Raw genomic sequence first — 14,499 nt, 5'->3', positions numbered from 1 at the left:
GGGCTCCTGGAAGGCAGGGACCATAAGTACTTCATCTCCTGCCACCACGTGCACACAGCGTAGGACCTGGCACATAATAGGTCCTCAGTACAAGGCCTGCGTGATGATAGCAAGAGGGAGACCAGGCAGTGAGAGGAGGCATTCCCAGTTCTCATGGCTCTGATTATCAACCCTTCCAGTCCCCACCTTCTGCATTATACATGGGGATTCTTGTACCACTTCCTGGGGTGGTTGGGAGGGAAATCAAATAACATGAGCAAAGCTCCTGGCACATAAATGACTCCATAAATTATCGTTCCTAAAGAAAAGTACTTACAAACCTGTTTCTTATAAATATGAGCTCCTGCTTGAGTTCATCAGTCAGGATATGATCAAGGCATCAGTTTCTTCACTGAGGGCACCCCTGGAGCAATTGCCCATCAGTTGTAGGAAGTGACAGGAGCCCCTCTGTGGAAGTTTGTACACTAAGTACATCCCTGGGCCCCTGAAACACTGAGCAACGATAAAACTGGGTAATTGTGGTTAGCACTTATGAACTTAAATTGGTGAGTTCACTGAGAGCTTACCATGTACCAGGGAGTTTCTTAAGCACTTTATGTATATGAACTCATTTAATCCTCGTACCATTCTGTGAGGTCCTACTACTGTTGCCATTTTGTTGATGAGAAAACTGAGGCACAGAGAGTTGAGGTCACTTGCCCAAGGTCACACAGCAGTAAGTGCTGTAGCAGGGATTCAAACTCAGGAAACCAGAGTCAGCCTGCCTGCCTCACCTCTTGGGCAGCCCACTTCTGCCCGCCTCTACCACCCCTGCCCCCCATGTCCACCCTGGGCTGTGGGGAGGGTTGCTTGAGGCCACAACTGTGACACTGTTGTGGGGACAGCCAGCTCCCTGTGAGCACTAGAGATCGTGACAATGGCCCCATAGCCTCTCCTATCCCGGCAGCTGAGGTCCCCCACCCACCTGGCCCTGTCCTCTGGGTCCTACAGCCCCGTCCACTCCATCTGCCCCAGGGCATCCCCCCAGAGACTCGGAGGTGGCGTCTCTCCAGGCTGATCAGCCAGCTCCCTGCATCCAAGCCACAGTTCCCTGGGGTCTAGGAGGAGGCAGGTGTATCTCCTCTGATTTAGAGTTTGCGCCCCTATCCATCAGAGGCCTATCCCTGGCTACTGGCTGGCCTAATAGGCCAAAAGGCAGAAGTGGCCTCCTGACTATAGATGTCCCTGCTCTCACAGGCCTTTTAGCAGCTGGGTCAATAGCCCTTCAGACTGGCTTATGTCTGTTAACATCAGTCCTCTGCTCAGACCCTTTTAGGCACAGAGCCTGCCGGCCTCCAGGGAGCATCAGCCTCCTGTATTCACTGAGGAGGAGGAGAAGCTGTCTGGGGCTGGGGCTTCTGCTCTTAGAGGCCTGGGAGGAGCGTCCATCAGAGCCAGGCCTGGCTCTTGGGTTCATTCGAGTCTGTGGCTCAGCAGCCCAGGCTGGGAGGCAGGAGTCTGAATGGCCTCCCAGACAGATTGCCTCCGGTCAGCCAAGGCCAAGGCCAGCTAGCTGACAATCAGCTCTTCCCAGGAACCCTCAGGGCAGAAAGTGGGGCATGGCCCTGGGCCAGAGTGCAGAGATCAAGGCTCTGAGAGCACTTGGGTGTGCCGCAGCAAAAGACGCAGCACTGATCATGCCCTTTCACCCAGGAAGTAATCCAAGAGAAGGGAAGGGCTGTGTGCAGGAAGAGGGCAGGATACTGACTCACAGAGGGCTGGTGCTCCCTCAGAGCACAGTAAGTGCACCACAGACTCACACTTGGGAGCCAGCTCTGTCCCTGACATTCCCTGTGACCCTGGGCAAGTCTATCCTCCAGTCTGGGGTCACTGAGACAATGCTGTGATCCATTAGTAATGCTTGCCACAGGTGCAAGATTCAAGAACTTTGCTGTTTTTACTGTTCCTGATCTCAGAGCCCTTCAGGCTCTGCAGTTTTATAAGAAATTTTTGGCTAATCCTGCAAAGACCCTGTCTTTTCAGGAAGTCTGAAGTTTTGTCTTAAATACCCTTTCTTAAAAAATTATTTCTATTTCCATTTTTATTGAAGTATAGCTGATTTACAATGTTGTGTTAGTTTCAGGTGATTCAGTTATACATAAACATATATGTATTCTTTTTCAGATTCTTTTCCATCACAGGTTTTTACAAGATATTGAATATCATTCCCTGTGCTGTACAGTAGGTCCTTGTTGTTCATCTGTTTTACATATGGTAGTGTGTATATGTTAATCCCAAACTCCTCATTTATTTGTTGCCCCTTAAATACTTTTTATTGCAAAACTTACACAGTTTTTGCAGATAGTTTAGAAAAAAATTTTTAAATGCACAGATGATAAAAACCACCCATTTATCCCACCATCTAGAGAGAACCATTTGGTGCATTTCCTTCCAGTCTTTTTTTCTCAGCTTTAACGTACACATGTATGTGCATGCGTGCACACACACACACACACATACGATAAAAGCTCTTATATGAGCACTTACTATAGGACATCACTGTTTGGTTTTTCATGCACAATACGTCATTTAACCCTCACAACAATCCTGAGAGGAAGAGATTATTATTCACATGTTAAGAAGCTGCAGAATGGCCTGGTGGCTGGAGCAATGGTCCCAGGATATCTAGGCTGGGCCCGTGGGTGCAGTGTTCTTCCCGGGTCCTGGTGCCCCACTGCTCTCTTCTCTGCCCAGGGGCCCATTTTTTTTCAGCCACGGAGAAGGCAGAACCATCTGAAAGAAATGGAACTTTTGCTCATCCTCACACATCACTGTCAAATGACACAAGTTCAGATTCTTTCCTCTATTTTCTCTCTCTCTCTGAATGTGTATGTGAGAGTATAATTTTTTTCCTGAACCCTTTGAGGGTAACTTACATATATCTTTCCCTCTATCCCTAAGCCTTATATATTTCCTACAGATAAGAATATTCTCTTATGTAACTACAGTACATCGTCGAATTCACTACATTTAACATTGCAACAACACTTTAATCTACCATTCACATTCCAATTTGTCAGACAACATGCTTGATAGAGTTCCCCCTCCAGGAAGGGATCCAGTCTAGGATGAGGTATCTAAGACCCTTTCCCAAGGGGCAGGAGCTGAATTGGGCGGAGTATTTCCGAAGGGAAGCCCAGTACCATGGCCTGTTTGCAGAGCCACTAAGTTGCATGCGTTAGACCCCCATGAACCAGAGGCTCAATCATCTGTCTCCTAGCTTGCCAGTGGTAACAGGGATGTCCTATGTCTGTTCTCATGGCAGCTGCCTGCGTCGCAGCCTTAGTAAGCAATGTCAGAGACCTTCACTTGTCTTTGCTTAGTCTCCATTGCGCATGGTCTAGGATGTCCCACAAGAGCACAATGGTCTCTGCAGAGCTGGGGAGGTGAGGCGAGGACAAACTGTGGGTGTTCCCTGGGTTCACTGTGTTCTTGAAAGTTCATTTTTGTTTTAAATTTCATTTATTTATTTTTTATTATTTCTTTTTAAATTTTTACTTGTTTTATTTTTTGTTGTTGTTAATTCTATGCTGCTTTACAATTTTTATTGAAAGTTTGTTTTTAAAAATCCTGAGACTGTTAATTCTGCGAGGTAGAGTACTATGTCTTATGTTCACCCAGCACCTCGCACAGGGCCTGTTCCCAGGTTCCCGAAAGATTTGCTGTATGGATAGATGTTGGCCAGTTTCCTTCTCCGCTGTCTCCTTCACTTGGATATAAAGGTGGAGTCTTCTGGTGGGTGGACTTTAGACCCTGAGGTTGGACAGTGCATGTGGGCAGTGCCTGCGTGGGCAGGCAGAGGGTCCCTGTACTGCCAGGGCCATGCAGTGTGATGTATAAAATGAGTGTGTTGGTCCCTGCCAGCTCTGGGTTTCTGTGACTGAGCTGGTGTAGCTGTCCCATGACCTGGGGAATCTCAGCTTCAGGGCTGGGTAGCCTGGGCTGTGAGACCTGTGTGTCCTCCCAGCACCTATACAGAATTCTCAGCAGGAAAAGGAGGAGGGAAAAGAAATGCCCTTTCTTTTTAATTGAAATATAACTCGCATACCATAAAATTCACCATTTAAGTGTATAATTCAGTGGGTTTTAAATATTCACATGGTGGTTTAACCATCACCACTAATTTGAAAATAATTTCATGATCCCCCGCAGAAACTCCAAATCCACGAGCAGTCACTTCCTATTGCCCTCTTCCCCCAGCCCTAAGCCACCACTTGTCTGCTTTCAGTCTCTAAGAATTTACCTATTCTGGGTTCTTCATATGCACTAGTCAGGGTTCTCCATACTAGGTACCAGGGGATGTATTAATTTGCTCGAGCAATGAAACTGCATCTGGTACATCATCTAAGTGGAATCATGCAGTATGTGGCTTTTTATGTCTATCTTCTTTCCTTAGCGAGATGTTTTCAAGGTTCACCCATGTTGTAGTGTGTATCAGTACTTCACTCCCTTTGCTGGCCGAACAGTATTCCTCTGTATGAATAGACTACACTTTATATATTCATTCATCCACTGATGGACATTTGGGTTGCTTCCACCTTTTGGTTATTATGAATAATGATGCTGTGAACATTGATGTACACTTTTTTGTTGACCTATATTTTTATTTCTTTTGGAGATATACCTAGCAATGGAATTACCAGGTCGTATAGTAACTCTGTTTAACCTTTTAAGGAGCTGCCAGACTGTTTTCCACAGTGGCTGCACCATTTTTGCATTCCCACCAGCAGTGTATGAAGGGAAATGTTCTTTTATTGAACACCTACTGTGTGCTAGGCACTGTGCCAGACCCTTCCCGTACCTCATGTCCTATGAGTCTCACATGAACCCTCTGAAATACCTATTATTGCCTCCATTTTACTGAAGAGGACACTGAGGCTCAGAGAAGTGACTCCCCCAGGATCACACAGGGATTAGTGGTAAATTCTAGATTCACACCCAGTCCTGCCCCATACATTCTCCTGTCTACTCAGTGATTGCTGGCTGCCCGAGCGACCCTCTAGATGCTAAGGTGGAGTTAATCCCCTCCCCTCCTCAACTTTCCTGGGTACTGTTTTACAGACGGGAAAGTTGGACCCACACTACCCGAAGGTCTGCGGGCACAGAGGGAACGTCTTAGACATCAAGTGGAACCCTTTTGATGACTTTGAGATCGCCTCCTGTTCCGAAGATGCCACGGTGAGTGTCAGCGCATGAGGTGGTTCCCTTTCCTGAGAGGAGCAGGACTGGGGCAGAGGGACACAGAATGGTGTCTGGACTCAGCTCGGACACTCCTGATTCTTTATCCTTCATTAGGTGAGGTCACTGTGAGCCGAGGGGGTAAGTTAGGTTGAGGAGGAGAAGTTCTGGGTCCTATGAGACTTAGGCACCACACTTCCTCTCTATGCGCCTCAGTCCCCTATGTAAAATAATGGGCATAATGGCCCCCAACCATCTAATGAAGATCCAATGAAATTCATTTTCCAGTGAGAAAGCCCATCTTTCAAGATAACTATAAAATGCTGTAAGGAGCATTTTTATTGTGGCCAGAAAATATTGTGCCACTTAATCTCATAGACAGTGGGGAGGGGAGATTGTAAAGGATAAAAGTGGGAGCACTAAATGAATATGGATACCAAAACAGTCCCCAAAGCTCCAGTCTCACCAACTTTCTGAGCCCCTGTTCTGTGCCAGGGTCATAGTCCATGCCCCTACAATGTTTGGTGTTATTTATAATGTATTCTATGCCCACTTCTAAAACTCAGTGGGTATAGCTTAAAACAAAAGACACAGATATGAACAGATGATTAAAATAAAGATAAAAGTCATAGTTACCATTTAGGTAATAGTTACCCATGGGGTTCCTGACTCTCTTTACAAATATCATTTCACTCAGTCTTCCCAGCAACCCCACAAGGTAGGATGTTTTTCTGATGGAGAAATTGAGGATCTGAGAGGTGTGGCAGTTTGCCCAAGGTCACACAGTTTGTGGAGGCAGAGCCAGGCTTCAGACTAAGGCTTGATTTCAGAGCCCAATATGTTTCCACTGAGCTATGCCATTTCCCTAAAGAGCAGCAGCCACAGATGGAGGAAGTGAGGAAATAATACTAGAAACGTTGACTATGGAGGGTGGTAGCTGTTGAGTTCCATGTTTAGTTTAGAGCTGCCTGGCAGCCAAGGCAAAAAAGGAAATAGAATGCATTGCAGAACCCTCACTGTCTAATCAAAGGAAACAGACCAGTTCAAGAGAAGCAGGTAGAAAATTTTAAGAGGACTTGTGTCCTTTCCACATAAAAGATGCTGAGAAACATAAAGGACAGTGTCTGCCAGCATGTGATTTCCCCAAAGGGGCAGTTGGGCTTGGTGAGAACTGGTCTTATCTCACACGAGAGTAGGACTTCCGATAGGATATCAAATATCTGACTCTGTGTCCACTCCTGGAGTATCTGCCCTTGCAAGCCTGCTTTGAAGGCTCCCTCAAGATCTTTATTAAATTCCTAGCTAGTCTCATCTCCTGTCCCTTCCCAGATGCCCCAGGGGCAGAAGGAGTGAATACAATTATTAGGGGTGGCAGAGATGACCCTCTAGCTCTGGGGAATGTTGGGGATGGTGTCTGTACCTTCCAAACAGACCTGCCCAGCGTCTGTCCTCCAGCCAAGTCTATCTATGCAGTAACAGCACTCACTGGACTCCATCTCTCTGGAGCCTGGCACTATTTGGCGGCGGGAGCGGGGGGCAGGGGTGTGTGTTGGCTTTCTGGTTTTAAATTCAAGACAACCAGGAAATAAATATTTGCTGCATTGAAAGCAAAGTCTACCTGAAAAGCAGTTTATCTATGAAGGAAAGAGGACAATCATGTAGGGGCCCGAGAGCCCTGCAGGACAATAAGGAACATTTAGTCAACACCAGCCTAGGCTCCGTCACCCTCTGCAGCATCCCTCAGCACCTCCATTTGTATGCTTCCGTGATGGGGAGCTTACTTTCTACCATGTAAGCCCCTTCTATCCTCAACAGTACTACTGTGGAAGAAAGCCCCAGCTCCTCCCCGCAGGCCCTTACTGTGGAATGCAGGCCTGTGCCCCGATCCAAACCAGCCTTCTGGCCTTTAGTCTTTCTTCTTCCACCCTATAAAGGAAGGAGTTGTCCCTCCCCTGTCTTGCTCCAGAGACTGCACTGGCTCCCTAGTGCCCTGAGGATGTAGCATAAACCCTTCCTCCCGGCATTCAAAGCTCTACTCTGAGCCTTTGGGACCAGGACAAGGTAGACCATTGTGCTTTGAGGGATAGTCTAGGCTGAGGGGCCCCAGCTGCCTCTCCACTGAATGAGAGGTGGATGCAGAGAGAGCTCCCCTGGCCTTTCTGCTGAGCACTGCCAGTTCTGTGGCTCAGGATTGTGAGGGTGCCAAGATGATCCTGGGTAACACTTCCCTTGGGCCACCTCTCCCCTGACAGATTAAAATCTGGGACATCCCCAAGCAGCTGCTGGCAAGGAACCTCACGGCCTGCAGGAAGGAGCTGGTGGCCCACTCCCGCAGAGTGGGCCTGGTGGAGTGGCACCCTACGGCCGCCAACATCCTCTTCAGCTCCGGCTACGACTACAAGGTGGGTCTGTATGTTAGTTTCCTGGGGCTGCTCTGACATATGATCAAACTGGGTGAGTTAAGACAAGAGAAATGTGTTCTCACACATTTCCGGAGACCAGAAATCCAAAATCAAGGTGCTAGGAGGGCCATGCTTTCTCCAAAGGCTCTAGGGAAGAACTCTTCTGTGCTTCTTACAGCTTCTGGCGGCTCCAAGCACACCTGGGTTTGTAGCTGCATCACTCCCATCTGCCTCCGTCTCTTGCCTTCTTCTCTGTGTATGTGTGTCCTCTCCTCTTCTTATAAGAACACCAGTCATTGGATTGAGGGCCCACCCAAATCCAGTATGACCCCACTGTAACTCATGACATCTACAAAGACCCTGTTTCTAAATAAGGTCACATTCTGAGGTTTCAGGTAGACATGAGCTTTGGGGGGACACTGTTAGTCTTCCTGGAGGGGATGGGCTGGATCCTGCCCAGAGAAACCTCCCCCTGCTCCGTTGGCTGCCGAGCTAGCAAGCTGTGGGCCCTGTGGATTGGGAAGACTCACAGTATAAGAGGCCTAGATTCTATTCCCACTCAGTCTCTGACTTGCAATGTGACCTGGAAAGTCCTTTGTCTTCCCTGGGACTCAGTTTCTCAGTCTGGGGTTAATGTGACCATAGCCGTGACTTAAACTCTTCCCTTCACAACTCTTCAGGGGCCTCTGTGGTGGATAAAAGGGTGTGATGGGAGCTGTTGGGAGGGCCTTTTACCCCGTTCTGGTCAGAAGTGCTCTATTATCCTCTTATGTAGGGTGTGCTATGGTTTATGACTGTGCAGGTTATTCTGTACACAACTCTGGGGGGGCGCTATTCACATTATAGACTATGGAAATGGGTTGCCCTGGAGCTGTGCAGTGTACAGCCTAAGCAGCTGAACATGACAGCCCTTTTTATCTGTGTGGTGGAAACTGTTGCTAATGACGGTTTGAAACCCCCTGGACTGGCTAGTCCCCTGGGGTCCTCCCAGCATGGATGTTTCGTTGCTCCAAGCAGATGGTGTTTTCTTTTCACTGCCAGACAGCCTGACTCCTGGCTTCCCCCTCCTGCCACGTGGCAGCGGATCCATCCTCCCACCCGAAGCCTCTTGGCCAGACTGCCATCTGCGTCTTCCCTCCCGGGGATACCGTGTTTCACTGCAGCCTGGCTGGTGTGTGACTGTAGGGGCCAGGGAGGGAGGTGGCAGCCACTGTGCTCAGAGTTGGCTCTCTGCCATGCAGGTGATGGTCTGGAACCTGGATACAAAGGAGTCTGTAATCATGAGCCCCGTGAAGACAATTAACTGTCACCAAGACGTGATCCTCTCCATGTCCTTCAACACCAACGGCAGCCTGCTGGCCACTGCCTGTCGAGACCGCAAGATACGGGTTCTCGACCCCCGAGCAGGGGCAGTCCTCCAGGTCAGTGCTGGGGTGGGGTGGCTTGGGGTCGGAGGGGCAAGGAGTGGAATGAGGATGGGGAAGGCTTCTGAGAACAGGGCAGTAATACTGTCAGTGTTCTGGCCAAGCCTTCACACGTGTTATCCCCATCTGCTGGGAGGTGCAGAATATGTCATCCCCATTTTTTAGATGAGAAAACTGAGGCCAAAGAGAGGCTACACGACTTGCCCACACTGAAAGCTGGGACTTGAACCTGGTCTTACTCCAAAGCTTGTCAGTGTGCCTCAGCTCTGTCAGGAGGCATGACATGGAGTCTGGAGACCTCAGGGCACCACTGTTTATCTACTGTGTGACCTCAGACAAGCACTTTCTACTCTCTGAGCCTCTGTTTTCTCATCTGCAACAATGGGTCATTAGTCTTTCCTTTGGGAGGATTAAATGAGATAACCCAGGTGACAGTGCCCAACCTGCCCCATACCTTGCATCTCGTGTATGCTCAGTAATCTTTTAGCAAGAGCATGGAGCTGGGCCAAAATCTGCCTCTATTCTAGCTGAGAAAATGAACTCTCAACAAAAATAGTGGGAGGGATTCTGGATGAATGGGAGAGACCCAGGAAGGCTTCCTGGAGGTGGTGCCCCTGGAAGGATTCTCCAGGCAGAGCTGGCATAAGAAAGTAGCATAAGCAGGTGGAGCAGCAACATAAGCAAAGGCAGGGAGTCCCTGACCACACATGTCCCTCTAGGAAGCCAGCTACAAGGGGCACAGGGCCAACAAAGTGCTGTTTCTGGGGAACCTGAAGAAGCTGCTGTCCACGGGCACATCCCGATGGAACAACCGGCAGGTGGCCCTGTGGGACCAGGTGAGTCTCCCGCACGACCCCACAAGGCCTCTCACCAGCGCTCCTCAGTTGAGTGCTGGCTTCCTTCATTCATTCACGCATTCACTCACTGATCGAACTGATTGATGAAAACCAGGGAGGTGCCAACAGCCCAGTGGCACTCACCTAGACCTTGTGCATCTTGTCGTTCAAGAAAGGGGAGGGGTCAGGACCCAGGAGAGGCCCTGGTGTAGGGGAGGGAAGGTGGCTGAGTCTGAGACCAGGGCTGGGGGAGGGAGAAAGAGAGGGCCTTCTGGGTGGAGGGAACAGCTGGAGCAAGGACTTGGAATGAAATAGGGAGGCGTGTGGGTGGGAGGAGCTGCCTGTTCAAGGTGGTGGGGGTGGGAGTGAGGGCCAGCCAGACCAAGCAGTATTGATTTGAAGGAGCACTCAGAGTCATTTCCTCTCTGAATTTCCTTCTTCATCTATCATCGTAGATAGAAAACAGGAGGGGGAGGGCTGGAGTGACATCATGTGTGTGAGAAGTAATTTATTAAAGGGAAAATACTGGAGGGATAAAAGGTGGTACGCTCTCCCGCATGGCTCAGGCACGTGCACACGCACACATGTATACACACCCACCCCAGAGCCCCATGGCGGGGATTCTTATCTCCAAGCACCACCGAGGGCGTCCATGAATGACCCACAGGCCTTCCTGGTCTCCGTTCCTTTGCAGGACGACCTTTCTGTGCCTCTCACAGAGGAGGACCTGGATGGCTCCTCAGGTGTGCTGTTTCCCTTCTATGATGCGGACACCAGCATGCTCTACGTGGTGGGGAAGGTCAGTCTGGCACCAGAGGGAGTTGGCTGCCTGGACCCCTGAGGCAGGAGGCAGAACTACCCTGAGTCTAGTCTGGCTTGTGGTCAGACAGCAGCCTGGGACCCTTGGGGGGCAGGGCAGGGGAAGGGACAGGCAAGAGTGGCTGGATACTCTCCGCCTGTGGTGAGCTCACACCCCTCTCCCACCTTCCTGGCTCCACAGGAACACCTGGGGTCAGGGCTTTGGCCAGACACCCTGAGCTAGCCCATCCCCAATTCTGGGTCCAGATGAGGAGGAACCAGTTGGTGTTTCTCAGCAGGGGTACCTTCGACTTTGGGGCAGAGGGGTCCTCACTGGATAGGACTGTTCTGTATTTGGCATCCCTCGCCCCTCCTACCCACCAATGCCAGGAGCAGCGCCTGCCCACCCCACCCCACCCCGCCCAGTCATTGTGACAGTGACTACCAGAAATGCCCTCAGAGATAAGACCTGCTGGATGGTCTCAGGACACCCCACTTCTGACCTTCGTGTGCAGCTCTCAGATAGGAGTGGGATTCAGGCCTGTGCTCCCAAAGCCTCTGCTCTGGAGGCACATGGGTGGGCTTCGGGTCATGGTTGGGGGGACTGAGTGTTAAAATGAGGACCTCCCTGTTGCCTTGGTGATAGTTCCTTACTGTGCCCTTGTGTGAGGTGGCTCTGCCAACTCTTCACTCACAGTGAATGCCAAGTTTCTGCTGCAGGGCAGTGGGGGCCAGCTGGGTGGCTGATGGGACCTAGCTCTGAATCATACCCTCCCCTCCTCAGGGAGATGGGAACATCCGCTACTATGAGGTAAGCGCTGACAAACCTCACCTGAACTACCTGACTGAATACCGCTCCTATAACCCGCAGAAGGGGATCGGTGAGTGTGGGACAACGAGGCCACTTGGGGCCTGGGGATCAGGGATGTCACATGCAGGTCCTGCCCACACTGGGGAGGAGAGATGGTGGGTCAACACTCTTGAGTGGATGGGAGCTCTAGTCGAGGTGTGCTGGGAGCACACAGAAGGAAGTCGTGGAGGGCTTCCTGGAAGAGGCAACATTTGATGAGCCAAAAGAGAAGCAGAGCACAGCATGGGCAGGGGATGAAGGTGTTCTGGCCCAAAGTTAAGCAGTTACAACAGTAGCAAGGAGATGGGAGATGTTGACCAAGAGAGGCCCTACTTTTTAAGTGCATTTAGGGATAAAAAACAAAAAAGATGTAACTATATGCTGTCTACAGGAAACCCACTTCCAAATGAAGACACAGTTAGATTAAAAGTAAAGGGATGGAGAAAGATAGCATTCTAACAGAATCAGAGGAAAGCTGGAGCTGCTCTATAAAGAGCATCTGGGTCGGGAGCCATGGGGATGGCGATGGAGGGCCTTGAGCAGAGCACCCTTCCTGTAAAAGTTTAGCCAAAATCACTTAAATCCTTGAAAGTAGGGATAAGGTTTGATGATTTCAACCCCATTTCGCTAGCTCAGGCCCTGGTCCAGTGTGGGACTGTTTGTTGAGGGGAGGATGGTGGGAGGAGGCTGGTCCCCCATTCACATCCAGGTGTGCAGCCTGGCTTTGCTGCTCACTCTGGGTCTCTCGGGCCCCAGCCCATCCTGAGGACCTCTTGACCCTCCTTGGCCGTCTGCCCGCAGGTGTTATGCCAAAGAGAGGTCTCGACGTGTCCTCCTGCGAGATCTTCCGCTTCTACAAGCTAATTACAACCAAAAGCCTCATCGAACCTGTATCCATGATCGTACCCCGGCGGGTAAGGGTGTGGGGGCAGTCTGCGAGGGAGGTGGGGAACCCCTCCTGAAGGACCCTGGGGCCTGGAGCCCTTGCCCTTGGGGCAGCAACAGGGGGACTGATGGCCCCTTGTCAAGGGGAAGGCCTTTCTGGTGGTCAGCACACTGTCACTGGGAGCTAGGCTTCCTGAGCGTCACTCCACCTCTGCTCTTGAGTGGCTCTGTGACCTTGGGCACATCCCTTTGCTCTCTGGGCCTCTGTTTCCTGAACTCACGAGGGTTGGGAAAGCCTGAACCCCCAGCTCTCTAAGGGCCCTCCCGCACTATCCCCACTCTCACTGTCCTGACTTCTCCTGCAGTCAGAATCCTACCAAGAGGACATCTACCCACCCACGGCAGGTGCCCAGCCCTCTCTGACAGCCCAGGAGTGGCTCAGTGGAATGAATAAAGGTGAGAAAGGCAGAGAAAAGGCCTCAGGCGAATGTGGGGAGACAATGGCATGTCCAGTGCCCGGGTGGCTGAGAGGGGTTTGCCTGGTATTTGTGTTCTCCTGTTACCCCATAACCCTGGAGGACTGGTCCTTGACAGTCAGTCCCCAGTGGTTAGGATGGTCACATATGGGTCCAGGAAGGGAGGGGCTTGTCCCAAGTGGCTCAGGAAACTCCCTCGGAATCAAAGGATTTTGCTCCATGAAAAGCGTCTTTATACTCTGGGCTGTGCAGAGTGACTGGATAATCTCAGCTGGCTGCTCCCTGCCCGTCCTCCTGCCACCTCTGCAATTACACTCTAACTCCAGAGACTCTAGGCAGCAGCCCCCGCCCGGACCCTTCTGCCCACTCTGCCCTCCCTGACTCTCCCTCCCTGGCCTGTCAACATAAGGGCCTGTGCAGGGGAAGGCAGTGTGTGCTCCCTCCCTGGTTCCCGCTCCTCAGCTGCCTTGTACCCCCTCCCTTTTATGTGTAACCCTTAGTCTTGCTCCTGTCTGGGCTCAGTTTCCTCATTATATCCGTGATGCCTGCCTCCCCGGCTTCTGAGGGTGTTGGGAGAATTCATGAACTGGTAGATGGCAGAGTGCAACGCGGGTGGGTCTCTCCTCACAAAGCAAGGTCAAGGCTTTGCCTGAGCAGCTTGCGGTGTTGGGGGGCAGCTCCTACAAACCAGGCCTCCCTTAGATAATCATAACGAGTGTGTATTTGCGCTCCTATTTCTGCAGTCTGTGGGTTTGTGCCTGTGCACGTGGCCATGTCTCCCACACCTGTCACGTGTATCACTGTGTTTGTGTGTGGCTCTGTGCATGTCTGTGTGCCTGCGTGTGTCAGTGCCCCCCACACCCATCTGCTCCGGGGCCACTCAGTCCTCACAAAGCTCTTTTTTCCCTCCCAGGGCCAGTCCTGGTGTCCCTTAGGCCTGGCTCCGAGCTGCTAAGCACTCGTCCTCTGCCCCCAGAGAGACCCCTCTCCAACCCCATGGCCCCCACCTCGCCTCTGCTCTTCAACCAGAGGGAAAAGCTGGGTGCAGAAGATGGCCGGAGCCCCTTCTCCCTGCTGGAGGAGAAGGCACCAAGGTGGGCGGCAGAACACAGGCTGGAGGAGAAGAAAACTTGGCTCACAAATGGGTTTGACATCTTTGAGTGCCCCCCACCAAAGACGGAGAATGAGGTGCGAACAGGGGTGGGGTGGTCCTGTGTGGGGAAGGGGCAGCTGTGAGCAGCTGGGGTGGGGAGGGAGAAAATGAGGGCTGAGAAAAATAATCAGCTGCGTGACCTGGCCACTTAACTCACTTTGCTGAGCCATTCAACAAAGAAGTAATGAGCACCTTCTGTATGCCAAGATGGTGGGTTTACTTAGAGATAGTGGCAAACCATCTGTAGAATGAAGAGAGTTTGACTTGGTGGGTATTAAATTCCCTCCCAGTTCTGAAACTAGGATTTTCTGTGCTCTCAGAGTCAACATTTGTTAAATGCCTACTGTGTGCCAGGTCCTGGGTAGGTAGGCACTTCGATCTGATTGAATTTTCTCAACAGCCCTGGGAGTCAGGATGTGGTGGCTGAAAACACAAGGACTGGTGCCTCACAGAGAGAT

General features: G+C 50.9%; 1 protein-coding gene across 1 annotated transcript in view; it reads left to right on the top strand.

Annotated features, from left to right (window-relative positions):
* Positions 1–14,499, top strand: part of CORO2A (coronin 2A) — a 55,482-nt gene that overhangs the window by 37,413 nt on the left and 3,570 nt on the right. The window contains exons 3-11 of the mRNA XM_031450079.2: positions 5,101–5,217; positions 7,470–7,619; positions 8,861–9,040; positions 9,763–9,879; positions 10,574–10,678; positions 11,462–11,558; positions 12,329–12,441; positions 12,778–12,868; positions 13,802–14,076. Of these exons, the coding sequence (XP_031305939.1) occupies positions 5,101–5,217; positions 7,470–7,619; positions 8,861–9,040; positions 9,763–9,879; positions 10,574–10,678; positions 11,462–11,558; positions 12,329–12,441; positions 12,778–12,868; positions 13,802–14,076 (1,245 nt within the window). The remainder of the gene's footprint in view (positions 1–5,100; positions 5,218–7,469; positions 7,620–8,860; positions 9,041–9,762; positions 9,880–10,573; positions 10,679–11,461; positions 11,559–12,328; positions 12,442–12,777; positions 12,869–13,801; positions 14,077–14,499) is intronic.

Source organism: Camelus dromedarius, chromosome 10 (genome assembly GCF_036321535.1).
Source record: "Camelus dromedarius isolate mCamDro1 chromosome 10, mCamDro1.pat, whole genome shotgun sequence".
In the NCBI taxonomy this organism is placed as follows: domain Eukaryota; kingdom Metazoa; phylum Chordata; class Mammalia; order Artiodactyla; family Camelidae; genus Camelus; species Camelus dromedarius.
Note: the sequence above shows the minus strand (reverse complement) of the source record. Positions and strands in the feature narration are given on the sequence as shown.